This window comes from Achroia grisella, unplaced genomic scaffold, assembly GCF_030625045.1.
Source record: "Achroia grisella isolate CSIRO2021 unplaced genomic scaffold, CSIRO_AGI_Agris_v1 utg642, whole genome shotgun sequence".
Lineage (NCBI taxonomy): Eukaryota > Metazoa > Arthropoda > Insecta > Lepidoptera > Pyralidae > Achroia > Achroia grisella.
This window is the reverse complement of record NW_026712979.1, coordinates 5242664-5262653: the sequence shown is the minus strand read 5'-3', so window position 1 is coordinate 5262653 and position 19990 is coordinate 5242664. Positions and strand designations below refer to the sequence as shown.

Here is a 19990-nt window from a genome sequence, read left to right as displayed (position 1 = left end):
CAAATTTCGCATAATATTTTTTGGTACATAGGAATAGTAGAAATATATTTGAAAATTTAACTCTTCCGAAAAGTTTGTATGAAATAAAAAATGCAAATTTTAAACTTACAGGTACTACTATTAATATTTCGAGATAAATATAACAACCCTATGTTACAATATAAGAATAATTTTGCTTTGTACATATAACGCGTTGATGAAAATATACAAAGTTGTAAATAACAGACCCTCAACACGAGAATCACTTACGGAACTTATTATTTATAATAATAAGTCCAAATTATTATATTTTATTATTTAATAAATCTCGTTCCGTGGGCATATTATTTATGGCTTAACTGTTTATTGTGTGGTTTAATAACATAAAGAAAAATTACGGTTGATAAAAATAAGCGTAAAGATTTTAGAGTAGGTCCTCGAGTATGACGGCGTAAGTAATTGTTACCTGCACTATATTCCTGTGCCGCAGCTGGGAGTGCAAAAGAATTTCCTCATGAAGAGGTTGTACGGCGCCGAGATTCTTCTCGGGGATCTCCTTGACCGCAATACGGACTTGGGTACGCAGATCCCGTGCGGCATACACCATGCCGTATGTACCTTTACCCAACACCACACGCTTGTTACAGTCATCCAACTCGTACTCATACTGAAATCAATGATTTAGATATGATATAGGATAACATACGACTTGGACAAGAAATCAATCGATGGCTCCTCCTTTTTTAAGTTGTTTGTAAAGTATTTGAAGACATATATAGAAACTGCTTCAAATATAATACACCATTCAATATGATTATTGATATTGAGATGTATCATCCATATGATGACATTCCAATTGCAATAATACATAGTATAGTAGTCGTTACGCTTAAAGCATACCAAGCAAACAGTAAAATTTCGCGATTATATGAAGCTGACAGCCAAAGTGAGTGTCGTCTATAAACTAAAATGGCACCAATGACATCACGTTATCATGTGACGTTCACAGTACCACTTATACGTTGTCATTCCGTAGGACTAAAGTGTCCTTCGTAGATGTAATTTCACTATCAAATCTCATACTTCAACTGAAACTCATCTTACAAAGTAAGTTGCTTGGCGATAAAAATAGCTAAAATAGAGGCGACACAGACAATCTTATAAAAAGTGTATCTTGTTTAAATTAACAATTCTGATATTACCGAATTTCATTAACTATATGTTTATACTTTATACCTTTAGCTGCTCCTGCATCACAGATGTATCCAAATCAGTTACTTTCTCATGGTCTGCTGTGAGTTCACCTAACAGATCGTGCAAATGTTGTCGATACAGTTCAGATGGTAAGAATATTTGGAAGTCATCTGAATTCTCACTCACATAGAGGAAAAGACATCGCTCATCGCGTTTATATAAACTGAAAACATTAAGAAGTAAATATAGAAAAGTTTTGTTGGTAAACGGGATGGTAAATTAGCATAAGATCTATCTGATATAAACACTATAGACAGCAGTTGCTTATTGCAGACTTTTGTCTCTTACAGAGATTTAGCATCAAACTAAAATACAATACAATTACATTGTTCGAACATCATTAATAAACAGTTATTGTAACAAGGTACAATATTCTTATAGTAGAAATATCTTTTAACAATTATCATAGACATTTGTACTATAAATGTGGTGATGACTTGTCACAATATGATTATTATTGAAAGGGCGTTATCAAATACATATATGTATTTTTTAGATATTTCCATTAATATAAAGGAATATACCTGTAACTTCTTATCATATCGGAGGTGAACAGCCATCGGTGCACTTGCCGACACTCCCTATGCATCGATTCCATACAGAGGTTGAATATTTCCACAGACTTTTGTTCAGCCCCCATGTTCACATTTACATACGACGGCATATATATTTTCGTTGTTTCCAATATGAGAACCTGAGACATGAAATATTTAATTATACTATCTAATATGTTGTAACGGAACTTAACATAAACAATTTAGACAGAGCACTAGTAAATTAGATATACTCAATACGATACATTGTAGCATAACTTCACATCATTCTCTTGAAATGCAATCGAAAATAAATGTTATAATCCAAGGTTAACTAATATATAGCTTTGAAGAATAATAAATGTGTAAAACGAGACTTAAATATTATTCTTAGGAATGAGACTTTCTTTTAGTCGTAAACAATCTGACTGTAACTTTTCCACATCTCATAGTGCATATAATTTAGATTTAATTATAAAATAGTAATTCTAACATGGTTGGTTCCGATTCAAGTAAATGATTTGATGAGTAAATGATTATACGATAATTATTAAGCAAAAATGGCGGCACACTCGACAATATCTATCATGCATTTCTCTATCAAAACTATGTAGTGGTGAACTTACTGGAAATCGTATTATATTTTCGCTTGTTGTTTTTGTAGCTTCCACAAAATATTCCATCCAAAACGCGAAAACCTTCTCCTCAGGTGTTAACTCTTCGTTCTTTTTCCTAAACCTGTTATAGAGAAAAAATAAAGGTAAATTGTGGTATATAATTTAATACTTATTTTATTTTATTTTTTTGTCTATTAGTTTAAATTAGATTAATTAAATGCACCACCACCACTGGTTTAGTCCCCGATGGTGACGTGAGTTTAAATCTGGCAAGCAAAAAAAAATGTGCATCCATTGTTGGTCTCGGAAACACCGAGAACAAAAGAAACGTCGGTAGACACGCCTCCAGCCATGTTATATTCAAATATATCCAGCGAAAAGTTAGAATGTCTAGTGCTGCATTCATCTCGACGTAAACAGTTGATAGTACTAGAATAGTAGTAGTAGTTTTTTTTATTTTATTTTATAGTATTATCTGCCGCTTCCTTTGTGGCGACATCCTTTTGGCCTATTTTAGTAGTAGTAATTGTAAAGTAAAGAAAAATTCACCTGTCGATCAACTCGATATTCCCAACAGTGGACTTCAGGTACCAATTAGGCGGTTTCAGTTTAAACATGCACTCGGCTGCTTGTATTGCTTTAACGTAATCCTGAGCAAGTACAGAAATCTCGAAAAACGTGGCAACATCCCAGTACTCTTTTAATGACGACAAACTGCCCTTTCTCCCTATCAGATGATTTAGAACCATAGCTGAAAATATTGGAAAGCGTTAGTCATTTCTTTAAATTTCTCTCGCTTTGTGAAAAGGGGCATATTGTGTAAAAAGAAATCGGGGAACGGCCATCAAGCGGTATTAATTAACTTTTCAAGAGGCCCAGATGTCATGTGATACACATCATATACGACTACTGAGACCATTATTTATAGTCTAGTATTTGGCAAGCTAAATAAAATATAACAAAAAGTTAACTATAGTTTTATTTTTTGTAAACATATTAATATTTCTATATTTTTTTACATGTTTATATTGGTCAAGATATTGAAAACTTTTTTAGTTGGCAAATTATAAAATTATCTAAAACATAAAACTTGATATCATATATAAAGCTAATTATCACAACTAGCCAATTAATTTACCTATTTGTTGCAATTCTTGAGAGTTTTTGAAGTCATTCCCCGCAATGACCAATAATGTGGCTAAATTGATTCCTGCATACTCATTTCTCTGTATTTCAAAACCCTGCCTATACCTGGAAAACAAAAATTATTGTCTGTTTTAAGAAGGTAAGAACATTTACTTCTGGCTCAAACTGTTTTTTGGATCTGTGGGTGACACTTTTCTTCTGTGGAATACAATAAATAAAACGCAACTCAATGTACATGACGTTCCAAGTACGTTGAGTCATATGTCATTATTACGTGACACAATTTACAACACTACACTAGTTTCGACCTTATGATTATTGTCTTAAGAAATTATATATATAAAGTATAAACAAAATATTACTACAATTTTACCATATTTTAATATTAATAGTTTTATAAAATAGCTGGTCGGACTCAATACATGTTCAAAGAGACATTTTTTATAATATGACGACAAAAAACATTTTATGTACATCCAAAAATATTTTTTACATATATGCAGATACAGAAGAATTAAAGAGCATGATGGAAGATCGCGGAAAGTGGCAAGAGCTCCACCGACAAGAGCGTAGCTCTTAAATTATGAATGAATGAATGAATGCAGATACAGCTCACTTTCGTAGTTGTAATTGTACAAGATAAGACTTTTGACCTCTGTAAGTTACTATCCAATATAACTAGTAAACGGTATATATTTTACTTATTTACCAATGGATGGCATTCTTCAAGCTCTCCATGTCCATGTGTTGAGATTCAATGAATTTGTCTTTATATATACGACCACACAAACACAACATATCCGGGAAACGATTTTCTTTTTTATCCAAAGCCTGTATGCACACTTTCAAAGCGTTCTCTCTATCGCCTTCTTTATTCCGTCTAAAAAGAATACAAACAAAATTAGATATTTTATGTATAATTAAGGATATTGTTTGCATAGTACTGATACATTTAAAATCAATAATTAATATAAATAAAAAAAAATCTTTTTATTTTCAACGCCGTCTAAAAATTGTTCTGTATTGACATGTCGTTTTTTATTATATTCAATTAATTTTGAATCACTATGTACTAAATAACAAACCTACATAAAACATACATACTACATTAACTGGGTTGGAAACCATTGTCTGATTCAAGAATTCCATGAAAATATCATAAAATATTTATTACTTATGTTTAGTCAAATATACAGTCTGGTAAAACTACTGGAATAATCTTTCAACCAACAAGAATTTAGTTATTACTAAAACTAGACTCCACTATTTTCAAATAATATTATACACAGTTATAATAAGTTAATACTTAAATTTAGTATGCCCACCAATGTATGCTACTATATCAAGATTACTAAACAAAACAATGTAATCGGGAGCCATAACTCACATTTTTTAATAAAAACTAAACAAACAAATTTCTAGATGTTGCATTTCATTTGTCGATTAACAGTACTAAAAATATTACAATTAGTCATATTAAAATAAACAACTTACGTACCTATTCATAGCAAATGCGTACATAAACCTAATAATAGGCATTTTAACATAATTCTTGCCACTGATAATCGTTTTTAAATCATCAACAATCTGCACTATTGCATCATAGTCTTGTATTTCTCGAAAAGATATAAGCATATTCAATATGGTATCGCCCGACAGCACGGCGGGGTCGTCCAGGCGTCGGCGCATAGCGTGAAGAACATTCGCTAGTTCTGGCCCGCTGTACGTTTCGCGCGCTTTACGCAAGTCTGAGAGAAACTTCTCTTGTAGGTGGGCTCTGGAAATAATAAAATTATCTCAGGACAAATCATACAGCGCCATCTAGGCACCAGCTAAGCAGAGCTTGTGTTGTAGATACAAGACGACTCATATAAATTCATTTTTTTAATCGTATATACACAAATAATATATATAGAACAACCAGACCAATAAAAACAATCACACTCATCTATACAAATGTTGTACCGCGGGAAATAACTGAACCCGCCACCATTGGTAGGAGGGCGGTACTAAACAGCTAGAGTACCGAATCCATCAATTACTAACATATCAATAGAGTAAAATATAGCAGTCCAAATACAGGGTATGGGGATAACAGATTAGTCCTCATGAAAAGAAAAGCAAAATGTAAATGTTAACTAGATTCTATTTTTCCAAACTTAGTAACATATTTGTATCATCGCGCACGTAGAGACTGCTATAATACTATTCCAATAAAAAGTAAATACCTCACGATATTTACTCATATAATATTCCATATTTACATTAAGACAGATTTGTTAAGGATTGGAATAAAATGAATTTAATATTAACCAAACATCATAATAATACATTTATAAATGTCTTACCATTAATTTGTAAGTAATTATTATATTATATTATTAAAAGTGATAATCTGTATAATTATTCTTTAATAAATCAAATCGATTAATACAAGAAGAGATCGCTATTTCACGATAAGGCCACCTAGTTACTACCTCTTTGAATGGCTTATTATTGTAATACATTTTTATCTTTTTATATAATGGATATACGGATGGAACAATAGAATTTTAATGATTGAAATAATTATTATGTTAGCAACAATTTCAATTTTTCTGTAAGACCTTGCTTTTAATAGTAAGGCTGCATATTAGAACTAATTTTTTTGTACTTAAAATTTATATTTTTAAAATTTTAAAACCTTATTATACGTATTCAAACATGTAGTAGTATAGTGTACGAGACATAAAAACTCTTTTGTATTTTTGAATTTCGAACGCGTACCATTCATTGGTTTTACGAATAGAAATATTATTACTGAGATGTGAAGATACCATCATGGTATTTATTTATCTCCACAATTTAACTATCTTTTATACATATGGTATGTCTATTGTTGTTATTTCCTTTCCTTTTAGACCACATTAATAACATGTATTCATTCATTCATAATTTTAGATCTGCACTCGGAGAGCCACGGTGGATATTTTGCCACCTACTGCAACTTCTATCATTATTTGTCGTAAAAAAGCTACTTTCATTCCTGTTTTTAATTGGTTAATATACAATCGGAACGCCAGTATAGTAGGTATTGGGATGATAAACAAAGGATACAATTAAGAAATTTGCATATTCATTATAAACAAAATTAACTGCCATCAAACATAATTAATAGCAGACCTTGAACCTTGAACTATGAGTGATCAATTATATGGAATGGATATCAGAATAATTAATAAATCGTCACTGTGTACGATTCTTTTTAGTTATTTAAGCAACGTTTGTTTACCGTGTAGAAAAAAATATGGTATGATATTTGAAAAGATGACATGCAAAAAGTATTAATCTAAATATATATAATTCAAAGGTGGCTGACTGACATAGTGATCTATCAACGAACAGCCCAAACCACTGGACGGATCGGACTGAAAGTTAGCATGCAGGTAGATGTTATGACGTAGGCATCCGCTAAGAAAGTATTTTTAATAATTCTACCCCCAAGGGGATAAAATAGGGGATGAAAGTTTGTATGAAACTTAGTCAATTTTAAACCGATCGGGCTGAGACTTTGCATGCATAAAGCTACTATGACGTAGGCACATCCCCTAAGAAAAGAATTTGATAAATTCCACCCCTAAGGGGATAAATTAATGCGAGCGAAGCCACGGGCAAAAGCTAGTTATTAATAATAATCTAAGGCAATACACAATGCCGTCTTAAAGTTTCAAACTAAATGTTTGAATCTTGTGCTATATATCTGTAAAATGAATATTACTCAAACAATTTTTTAGACATATAATTTAATACTATAAGATTTCATTGGTTTGAGTATTTTCTACATTGTACATAGAAACCAAACCAATACAAACAATTGTACCTATGAATACAAATTTGGTATCCTGCGGGGAATGAAACCAGCTACCATCGGAAGTAAAGCGATGTGCTACACCGCTCAGATATGACGTTTGATAGAGACTGTTGACATTCTACGCCGACCCCAAATAATGGGATAAAGGCAACTACAGCAAAGCAATGACGATGAGTTTATTTATTTGGCGGAAGCATATTCCATTATTAAAACAGTTTTAGAAATAGGTTTTGTTAAAAATAGTCAATTTAGACTATAATATTTTTGAATCATTAACCATAATGTAAAAGTAATACTAAAACATAAACGAAAATGTTAACAAATTATATTATAGGCATTATAATATTATATATATACTTTATTTTTCTAAAACAAAATAATGTTTCTAAAATAAAAGTAGCCCAAGTTACTACTTATTACATTAGCTAGCTGCCAAAAAAAGTCCCGTCAAAATGGGTTCAGACATTAGCCGGAACAAACAGACCGACAGACAGACAGACAAAAATTGTAAAAAGTGGTTTTTTGTGTATGTACCGTATTTATAATCATATGCATGTAGTAAAAAACGGTTATTTCGATATTACACACACACAAATAAACACTCCAATTTTATTTTTATGTATAGATTATAAACTTAGTTACCTACATCAGTATTTTCAATTTTACCATTGCACAAAGGATAGTGGTTTTTCTTCATATACTATACAATACATACATAATGAACCCTAATTTTGGAGTGTATTGATAATAATATTCAAGACTATATATATACATATACATATAGACAGTTGCATATAAGGTAACCTGGTATAAACAATAATACATTCAACTTACTTTGTCTGTATTTCAACATCCTGCAATACATTCTTTAGACGCAATGTAAGATGCTGTTTGGGATCAGGCGTTTCTTCCCCCTTAAATTTTGTACCTGCCGGATTTGTGACTACACATGTGTTCATATCCGAAAGTTTGTATGACACAAACAAAAAATTAGGAAGAGGTGTCTGTAAAAGAAAGAGATAATGATAATAACCCAGGAAAATTTATACAGCGCCATCTAGTCCCAAAGTGTACAGAGCATGTACAACGGGTACTAAACAACTGATAGAAATATTTAACACATTATTTCGGGAAACACATAATATAAGTACATAGGAAATACCCTAGCCTAACGATCAATGGATGTATGACGATATCCTAAGCTACCGAGAAAGTTTATTGACATTAAATATATTTAATTCATATCGGACATTTTTGTCACTAATCCATATCAATATTTTTTATCACTATTTCTGAAATATTTCATTCAGTTCGAACATCCGTTAGGTGACTGTACGAAACTGAAAATAAACGATAAACCATATACATAATCTATACATATTATAAAACAATTATCCCCGTCGCATCTGTTTATATATCTGTGATAATTTCAAAACCTTTACTTAACAAATTTCCATGCAGTTATCATCAGATTTAGGTGTATAATTCGTTGACCTGAACTAAAAACAGTTCCGGTCGATAGATACATACATAAAGCCAAAATAATGAAGACTGTAAGGCCGTTCCATTATAGAGTTTAGGTATGTACCTATCAATTTAACATGTCAGATTGACGTCGACGTATTCCCTTCGGGAAATCAACATGGTTACTTATTGGTGAATACACCCCTGATGGACTAACTGACCTGACTTCCACTGAGCTCAACCTGTCATCTTCCAATGATGCAACTGTGCACAGGCGGGTGCACTATTATTATTAAATGTTCATAGATTAAAAATAATAATTTGGATACACCAATACTCACAGCATCATCTAGTCCCAAGTCAAGCAAGGCTTGTGTTATGAACTTATGAGTACTAACTGATATAAATATTTAGATAATTTTAATTTTGGTAATATCTACGTAAGATCCATAAAAAAATACCAAGACTGATACAAACTATCATACTCATGAATAAAAATACAAATAGTTTATGCCGTGAGGAATCGAACCGGCGATCGTCGAAAATAAAGCGGTATCTAAACCGCTAGACTACCGAGGTTGTCAAAAGGCTATATACTGTTGAAAGTATAATGCGGCCAGCATTATACTTTCAACAGTATATAGCCTTTATTATGGAAAATATCACTTCTGTATCTAAGTTTAGGTAGTGCAGTATAATGTATATCCCATTAAAGTTTGATAATTTTCTAATGCGTAAATCTTTATTTTCAAAAGATACGATCGTAAATTATAGTTTTACAATTATACCTAAGTATTATTTTATTTCATTTAGGTTATCAACGGTTGTTTGATGGATTACGAATCTCTATCAAGTTTTACGTAATTATGTGTTTACTTACGTAGATAGTACTGTTGACTTTTAAAATAAAGAAGCAATACAATGAAATGCATTATTTAGTTTCGTTTATGATGTTAAAAAAATTAAAGGATCCTCACAATTTGTTCCTAATAATATGGATTATCCTAAATTAACACATAGATTTAATTATACTTTAAGGTATTCAAATCCGGCTACTAAATAGCATTATCAATGTATAAATATAAATGTTTGCCTAACTACTATCAAACTGATAATTATAAAAGTAAACTTCGTTTTAAAAGGCACTTGAGAATAAAATACTATGTGGTGATTAAAAATAGCTGTAATACAGCACTACTGTTCAACCGTTGTTACCATTAAGACGAGTCGTAATGATATATATCATTACGATTCCGATAACAAAACTTTAATTTGTGTATTTTAACAGTTTTATATTTTCTTGGCAGTTGACCTTTACAGCTTCCCCAGAAGATAGGTGGCGAGTGCACTCCAAACTCGCGGAAGGACTTATGGAGCGGCTCAAGGCCCGCCTGACGGATACGACTAAGCACAGCTAGGGGTTCGAACCTCGACACTGGCCGTCGTAATTTCGGGATGTAGACGAGGGATCGATCGGAGAGGCGACCGGGGGCGCCGTGGAATTTAATATTGACAAAACGAGAATGGAATTATACTGCAGTAATCGTTGTAAAAAAAAATATCAAAATCAGTACAATATACAAAATAATTATAATTCAGAACAAACTATTGTTTGATGTCGCTTGCAAAGTAACATCGTACCAGTAGATTGCGCATTGAAGATAAAAATTTCAAGGTAATAATAGGTGTAATTCAATAAAGGACACGAAGAGCTCTAGGCAATTGGCAAATTGAGTGCGACAACATATTACTACTCATAGACGATGTTGGTCATATTTATTTAATGTAGTTCGAAAACGTAAATAAATTTAATTTATTACGTGTGTTTTACAATTAGGAAGGTGGGTGTATACTTTGTGTAATACATATTTACACACGTTTTTCAAGTACGTTTACAACCCACTTCCGATAAGAAAGATCTTCTAACTTTGACTGTATGTTTTATTACGTGTGTTTATTATAACTTGTCTATGTGTAACGATTTTGATAACTCTTTTTTTATTTCAAAGCTGTGTATGTTTCATATTTCTCAAATTTCTCCTATCCCTAATGATGCGATTAGTCGGTTTTTTCGTGACCTAAACACGATAATTTGTAGAAAATACATATTATTACTATGTAAATACAAATAATAAGGCAATCCAGGACCTCTCAGTAGTTTGACGCATCTTTTATTACCTGGAAATTCATTCATCATTCAAAAATGGCAAAATATATTGCAGTGGTAGGTATGCAATATATTAATTATTATCCATTACGTAATTATTATAATATTTGCCAATATTTTAACAAATTTTTTTGTCACGCTTAACCAATCAAAGTGAAAAAAGACAAAACTTCTTTAATTTCGATCTATACTGGTTTGGCAGGCGAAAACGCAGATCAAAGCTAGTATGTATTACAATGTATTAATAATTATTGTATTTCCAATTTGCATGCTGTATGAATTTATCAAAGTATGTGCATCATAAAATTTTCATTATCATGTCTTATGCAAATAAAGATAACAATTTTTTATTTGTGCAACTGAATCTCAAGCAACCCATATTTTTATCTATAAACAAGCATTTTTATAATTGTTTTTTAATGGTAAATAAAAATGACACTCCATAGAAGGGTATCAAAATAGAAGTAACAAAAATTATCAATATTAGATTTAATTTCCCTCTGTAACATAAGTATAACATTAATATTTATATTATAGAGTATATATAATATTAATGTTTGACAGCCTCTGTGGTCTAGCGTTTAACACACCGCTTTATGTCCGATGGACGCGGTTTCGATCCTCGCAGGGTATGATTGTTTGTTTTGGTTTGGGTGTATTCTATATATATATTGTGTATATACAAAAAAAATCTAAGTATTTATACCAATTCTCTAGTACCTATTTACACAAGCTCTGCTTACCGTGGGACTAGATTGTGTCATAAGGCTGTTGTCATAATTCAGGGTTACTTATTTATTATTATTATATATATATATCCTTTAAGATATATAGTGCACAAGCCGGGCTAATATTCAGTTTTATTATAATTATAATATGATTTCTACTATGGTACCTTAAGTCGTCGAGTGGAATCAGGATCGATGTCATTATATAGCAATACATTTTGTTTCATGTCAAAGCTCTCTCTCACACCCAAATGGTATAATAATGTAATTTGTTGCATTTGTACACTAAGATCAACAATTGCCACATCAGCATTATAAAATGTATCCAGCACAGTTGTCTCTCCAAAATCCAGCTTCTCATACTGAAATCAATAAAAAACCATTAAGTTTTACCAATGTGCTTCTCTATATTATATGATAAGGTTCTACATGTGCAAGGTTACATATGGCCTTCAAATTCAATATTTTCTTTTCAATAACAATCATGCATATTGATGTTTACTTGGTGTTAGTAGCTAGCGGTTTAGCACACCGTCTTACTCAGTGGTCATTTGACTTTTCATGTAATGCAACAATTGTATTGATGAATCTGTATGTTTGTATTATTATGTGTGTTCTATGTATATTATGTATGTATTTACAAAAAAAATTAATTAAGTGTTCTGTGGTTGTTATGTCTCAACACCAGACAATGATGGAACAATAACTCTGTTATTGGCAAACCTTCAAGTATGTACTATAATGGACAGTACCCATCATATACATTGTTTTATTACTACTTGTACAACTAGCTCTCGCCATTTAATATAAACATTACATTAAAATAGTAATTGTTTTGAAACATATTAACTTATACACACTTTAGATAAAAAACAAATTACTACAATATATTACAACATTGAGGTGCTCTTCCGTTAATATTAAAAAAAAATACAACTTTCTTGTTGTAGTACATGATATTTATGTATTATATATATTAATTGTAAGTGACAATATATTGAAACAACAGTAGTGTCAATGTAAACCTATCTGGCAGTTGTATCCATCCCATGAGTTTTTAGGTGATAATATTCTACGGACTGACACAATGAATCTCATACACAAAGTACTTCATGTGAACAGCACTATTAGGTGAATTCAATTAAATTAAACAAAAAAACTACAGAAAATTTTTCTTCACAAATGGAGTAAATAAATTGAATTAAAAAATATTTCCACTGCTGCTACTGATATTCGTAATAAATTAACATGCTTAGAAAACAGCAATAAACTCGTAAACCCTATGAAACAATATTTAGATACAATTTATATACAAACGTGATGTCTATAGAACGACACCAATGTATATACATATAATATTCATAACAAAAACTTACACTAATATAATGAAGATTTGCATTGACTAGTTCCGCAGCCATTCGGACTTCTTCCAAAGCCCTTTTCCTATGCGACAGATTTGTTGTTTCGGTGATATCCAAGACACAGGCGATGTCCATACGAGGCCTTTGGTTGGTGGCCCCTGGCTGAACGGTAGCATTAGATCCATCACTGCCAATACTTTCACAAATGCTTCTCACTTCGCCTATAATTTTAATTATAAACAATAATACAGTTTACAGATTACTGAAAAAAAAACAAAGTTGTCGCAAACCAAAGTTCACCAATATTATCAAAGTTCACGACTACAGTACCCGTGTCTTCCAACGCCGTGGTGCTCGCAGCGCCGAATGTTATCATTTTTCACTTATATTTTAACATTTGGATAGTTTATGAGCGCATTTTTTCCACTCAATTTACGCAGTTTATAAATAAATCTCGTATCAATCAAGCAGGACAGCCGAGAAGTTTGCTTTGCTATTTGTTATTTAACAGAATAGTGATGTGCTCACTCCCATTGTTTGTAGCTCTTTCCGTTACTATCACTAGTTCTCTACTTCACAGTCAATACTGTCGGTTTTGGTGGCGTTGATTTTAACTGTTAATTTTTTTTATAGCTACCTAAAGTGTGGGTTGGATTCAAGTTTACTTTGAATCTGAATTCACGATAAATATGAGCATCTCAATAAAAAAATATTTTATGGGCGTTAAGATCGCATAATTGTTATGCCCAAATTGCGTGTGTTCATAAACTGCAAGGAACATAGTATCTACTTATACAGTTCCGACATACGAAATGTATTACTATTTCTATATTAAAACGTACATACTTATTATAATTTATAGGTATATTTATGATGATTGTATACCAAATAAATTTTCTGGTTTGTATTTTGAAACTGTCAAATATATAGGTATACTACCTACATATTAGGTAAAATTTGGCTATAATTGTGTAATATTAACAAATTAATTTGGTAGATTTTTTTCTGTAGATGTACTTTATCAACCTAATTGTAATTTTGACTTTTGATTGGTTTTTTAATATCATCTAATTTATAAAGTAGTTCAAGAATTTTATGCAATGAATTTTTACTTTATTCATTGTAAAGTATAGGTTATTACTGGTAATTGGTCTTTATATGCAGCTGAATGAAATGAACTAGACACAATATGAACTATAAGATATCAACAATGGACAGGCCTACGGCGACCTTGAGATTTCAGTTGTAATTATTGTAATAAGCGCCATCTGTACTGAAATATGTAAACTATATAGACTAGTTTGACTATTCATTACTAGCGCCATCTTGACGTACATGTGGGTACTCATAGTAAAACATGCAAATAATAAGGAAGATTATGTATTATTCATATTTATGACTTCTAGTGATCTATGTAGTTCTAGCTATGAAATAAAAAAATACCAGAAGATGGAGAACTTTTTTTTAATATTTATTATTAGATTATATATAATCTACCTACACTAAATTCGAGAGTAGATTGATATGCTTTACAGCGAACAGACCTTTTGAATAGTAGATTTAATAGTACCTAACTCTAGATTTCCGGTGAATTCTGTATATAACGTCAGGTAAAAAATGTGCGCCGTTACAATTATTTCGTGGACAAATATTTAATGGAACATGTAGTACAGGGCAGTGGCTGGGAGGATAAGATGCAGCGTGTTTGTTAAGGCGACAGTACGGCGATCTTAGTGCATCCAACAGAGTAGGTCGGCAGGAAGAATAAGAAAATCACTATACAAATAAATAACTACAATATTTTTTAAATTGCCTCTCTAAGTGAATACAATCATAGTAACAACCACTTAACATCTCAGAGGGAAGTCAAGTGGTTGTTATGGTCTGCTCAATCTGGTCACGGGACTTCCCTTATAAGTGCAGGAAGTGGCCCACTATCTCCACGCTGTACAGTACAAATAATAATCATAGTAACTTTATTCATTATATTGTTTACATAATTTTTTAAGCCATGACTGGAGATCTCCTAACCCATAATTAATTCACACAACGCCATTTAGCCCTAAACTAGAGAGAGCTTGTACTACATAACACTGAGTATTACCAATATTATGTTATCTGTGATATTACATAGAAAGCACCGAAAACGTACAATCGTAGTTATGAATACAAATGTTTATTACGTGCAAACACACCGCTATTGAAATTAAGTGCTAAACTACTAGACCAATGAGGGTGTCTATGTGGTTCAGTAATTTAAATTACGTGGTATGAAAAAAGTGACAACGTATTTTGATTATAATAATATATATGTTTTTACTATCCATTATATATTTTAGCGAGATAGACTTTGTACTAATTTGTACAGAATTGCAGATACACCTAGTTCTGATGCAAAGGAACCTACTTATTTTATACGTGTTTCGGTTGAATGGTAAGATAAGACAATGACATTACAAGGTACATGATATCTTTGTCTTCCAGAATGGTAAGGCAAAAGTGATACAACGGGCGCCACATGATTTACGATCGTACCAGAGTCCAGGTCTTCAAGTGACACTATAGTATATTAGGATATAAGTGCGTTATAAGTCACTGTTGTAACACTTATAACACACCAGGTGGAATTTTAGCCCGAGCCGAAAACGAGGGCGTAATAAAGCCGAGTGTGTTAAGCCTAGTAGCCTAAGTAGTGTCGTAAAAACCTATAAGTGTTTGTATAGTACGACGTTTTTCAACACACTTGCGAGGAGGGAAAAGCATTGTTAATAAAGTGAATTAATTATTCCATTGTATGGTAATGTACCGAGTCAGGTTGACCTCCACGCGGTTCCCCCTGGAAACTATCGTGATAAATTTGTGGACAATTTGTCACGATGGGCCAACTGACATAACCTCATATTCATTCAGTGTTACCACAGCTGGTGCCCCGCCAGCATAAACCGTTAGCGCAGGCAGCACCATTTCGTTATCATACATAAAAAAATTCAATTGCGAGGAAATAGAATAAAAATTCATGATATTATATTTTGTTAATTTTCAACTGTGATGCACACTTCCTTTCGTACCGTTTTACTTTTTTAAATCATAGCGCACCGTACCGCTGGCGCCGCGCGGCAGTCAGTTCGAAATTGATAAAAAAAATAGCAAATAGTGCAATTAAGGAATATAACTTCACTATTAGTGTTTATAACGCACGCGTGTTACATGAATTATATATTGAAAACCGGTGAAATTAGATCCAAATTACAAGTAATTAAAAAAATAACTTTGCATATATAGTAAGTAATGAAACTATTCAGTAATGAAATGAATTTGTAATGAAACAAACATTATTATTTAAGTCTTTAATAGTATCTACTTCCATTACATATAAATATAAAGAGTACCTCTTTAATAAGAGATATCACAGTAAACGGAAACACAAGTACGAATACGTCATAAAAGATATCTATATATATATAGGTACAGGTGTTGTAACCAATACAAATACAATAAGAAAATAAAACCTTATACATGTATAATGTTAACTCTATAGAATTGTACCATCTTTATAATATAATAAAATTATGAATTATAATTTTATTCTATTATAAAGGTGGTACAATTTCGTATAAATATATGACCGAATAAATTATAACAATTCACAAGAACATACTGTTTGGTGTCGGAAATTAATAATTGTCTGAATTGGCTAGATATATTCACATATGTACCTATAAGTAGGTATTAAATATACTTATAACAATTGGTTTCCAATTGTAATACAGATTGTAGTACAGATTAAAGAAATAGATTGTAGTATTTCTACAAGGTTAATATAAGGTAATAATAAGGTTAAAAAAAAGTAAAAAACTTTTTAATTTGACTCCAGGTACATTTTTTATTAAGTATAAATTAATAAACCTTAAGTCAATATTATACTTATATTCATAATATTTATGACAATTTTAATTATCATAATTTATACATATTTGAAGTATGTAATTACATATTCAGTAATTATCTAAGTGCATAATACGAGCTGGTAATATCGTGTCTTTGGTAGTTTTTTATTTAAAATAATTTACATAATTTATGAAATATGAAAATACAAAACAAATGTCACATTGAAATATATTATTCTAATAATATTTAAATTATATTTATATTAGTTAATAACATAGATTGTGTACTACATTTACCCTTAACTTTCATAATCTACTGGTACATAGACTACTACTTGCCAAGAATGATTTTACGTGAGGCGCCAAAGTTCTGTCCTGACTGTGTTGCCACCTTGTTAGTACCAGCCTGTAGTCCTATCACTGTCTGCCCTGCTCTAAGAACATCCTCACTGAACTCCCGACGGTTCTCTTCTGCGGGCTTAGGTCCTAGGAAGGGACCACGCCATTCCGGGTGTTTGTAAGCCTGGAACAATAAAATTATTATGTACCCAGCATAAACATCACGTACAATATAAAACTTATAATTAAAACTAATAGTAATCGATTCGGCGTCGTTTTTATATATATCCCTGAGTTCAAAAAGCATCATCGAAATCGGAACAAAAAATGCTGTCGAATTGAGAACCTAGATCCTTTTCAAAACTGGTTAAATACGTTGATAGAGTTTTAATGGAGTATTTTCAACAAAACAAACAAACAAATAGTTAACATTTAATGTAAATGTCTCTCTATTTTGCAAGTAAGTATATAGGTATCTATACTAGGTACCTGCATAATAGCACAAAAAATATATAATTTTTGCTGTAATAACAGTGTCAATATGCAATACGCAATGAAGCTACATAATTTAGATATCATACGTAAATACTTCAGTAATTAAAGAGTCAATAATCTGAATTTATATAATAGTTTTATAAATTAAGATTATTGACTCTTTAATCATCACATCACTAATGAGATTTATCCTCTCTACATACTTTATACAATAATAATAATGTTATTGCTATCGTAAATTATATATTACACTGTATCTGTGAAGTACACGATTAACCTACAAGATAACATACTGCTTGCGTTTGTTCGTTTAGTTTGTAAATTTTACGCGTGGATATGAAACATGTCAGATTAATCCCACACAACAATGTTATGAAGTCTGGTATGTTAAAATCTCATACACGAATCCTATTTAATTAATCTGCACTATTAGCACCTACATCCGCTTCGTAAGCTGAAGGTTTTTGTTACTTTCTTTGAAAGCGATAGACATGTTTTCTTTGAAGTTGACGATAAAAAATAAATAAAAGAGAACGAAGCGATAAAATAATAGATAAATAATAACACTGATATTAGTGGAAAAGTTTGTTTATTGTCACTCTAATATTACTTAATGGGAAGAACTAAAGGAGACGAGAAGGCGTGGGAAACTGTAAAGGTTCGAGAGTGTTCAGAATTACAGCAAAACGTGAAATACAAAAATAAATATGTCGTTTGTACTAAGCGATAATTGCCGTTAATGCTTATTAATTTATAAATTATAACAGTTATAAATTAATAATTAAGGTTATGACTCGGGCAGATGCATGATTAAATGCAATGCAGTTGTTTGAGTAACGAGCGTGGTAACTATTTCTTCCATCCATCGCACGGTATCCACACAAACGACTTTTGACTTTTGACAAATATACATAGATAAATAACAACTATTTATTGAAAATGTGTTATAACCAAATCCCTACTTGTTAGCTTTAATATGCTGAACTATGTATTATGTATTTCTTTTTCTTAAGATAAACAAAGTTATTATGAATAAGCAAAATACGAATAAATGCCGCCCTTTTAAAGTGATGTACATACGTACATTCGTAATTATACATATTGAGATTTATTTAGATTATTCTTAATATAGTTTATTTATATATATTAAAGATATATGTAGGTGATATCTTACCGTTCTGCCTAAAGCGAAGATAGTCTGTGTGACAAGTGCGATGTTTTTCTGATCCCAAAGATCCGTTGTTTGGAAGAGATCTACGTCGGGTACTCCGTATTTCACGCAAGCCTTTTGGAATCTAAAAAAAATAGTATAATTTATCTCCTTGTCTACTCTGCAAAGGATCTGACGTGAAGAGATTGACAACAAAATAACTTTATTCATCTGCAATTTTTAATGAATTTTAATATAGGAACAACACGATAGTCAATCTTATTGAGTAATAAAAGAAATGCAGGCACTAGTCTCCAAAAGTCGATTGAAAATGTTCTACTATTCTATCTACACTTTTTCAGTATATTTGTAGACCTATAAATGGGATTTTTTTTCACATTTATTATTGTTACTTTTCCTGTATTAAGTTTTATACGTACTGGCTGATATTGTCCATAAACTTGTAATCTCCCCCGGAGATGTTGACTTTGGTGATGATACCAGGTTGTAGACGGTTCATCAGTTTGCACAAGATGATACCATCGCGAAGAGCCTCCTCATAGGCATAGCCTTGTGGGAACCTTTCGCCGATTACGGATTCGATCCAGCTTTGCGCCTCGGCTTCCTTCTCAGGTTCGCGCTTTCCAGCACACTGAAAATATACAAGGACGTTTTACTGACTGCTAGCTGTATTTTTACATAAAGGTTAACCTATGTCCATCCTCGTGATATTATCATCTATATTCGCGTTAAATTTCATACAGATCTCTTTCAGCCGTTCCGTCGCAAACTACCTTTTTACCATAAAAGGATACTGACTAGCAGACCCACTTTCGAATGTAAAATATTAATACACATGGTATCTTATAAAATAAATATTTTAATGTCTAATTTCCAAGAAGAAAGAAAGAAGGATAGAGTATATTTTATTTGGAAGACACATGTTGCAACAGTAAACAGAAAATATAGGTAATCGAACACATGGGGCACTGTAAGAAAATTACCTTTCTTGCCAAATTA

At 31.6% G+C, this 19990-nt stretch overlaps 2 protein-coding genes across 2 annotated transcripts in view; both read right to left on the bottom strand.

Annotated features, from left to right (window-relative positions):
• Positions 1-13581, bottom strand: part of LOC131849379 (mitogen-activated protein kinase kinase kinase 15) — a 28980-nt gene extending 15399 nt beyond the window's left edge. The window contains exons 1-12 of the mRNA XM_059199447.1: positions 13430-13581; positions 13115-13320; positions 11906-12100; positions 8214-8383; positions 5028-5306; positions 4239-4409; positions 3522-3634; positions 2933-3134; positions 2393-2504; positions 1758-1927; positions 1216-1396; positions 446-646 (exon numbers count right to left, since the gene is read on the bottom strand). Coding sequence (XP_059055430.1) covers positions 446-646; positions 1216-1396; positions 1758-1927; positions 2393-2504; positions 2933-3134; positions 3522-3634; positions 4239-4409; positions 5028-5306; positions 8214-8383; positions 11906-12100; positions 13115-13320; positions 13430-13475 — 2046 coding nt within the window. The 5' untranslated portion in view covers positions 13476-13581. The remainder of the gene's footprint in view (positions 1-445; positions 647-1215; positions 1397-1757; positions 1928-2392; positions 2505-2932; positions 3135-3521; positions 3635-4238; positions 4410-5027; positions 5307-8213; positions 8384-11905; positions 12101-13114; positions 13321-13429) is intronic.
• A 2867-nt stretch (positions 13582-16448) lies between these two features.
• LOC131849386 (muscle-specific protein 20-like) overlaps positions 16449-19990 on the bottom strand; it is a 31711-nt gene continuing 28169 nt past the window's right edge. Inside the window, exons 2-4 of the mRNA XM_059199454.1 lie at positions 19411-19622; positions 18995-19115; positions 16449-17509 (exon numbers count right to left, since the gene is read on the bottom strand). Coding sequence (XP_059055437.1) covers positions 17318-17509; positions 18995-19115; positions 19411-19622 — 525 coding nt within the window. The 3' untranslated portion in view covers positions 16449-17317. The remainder of the gene's footprint in view (positions 17510-18994; positions 19116-19410; positions 19623-19990) is intronic.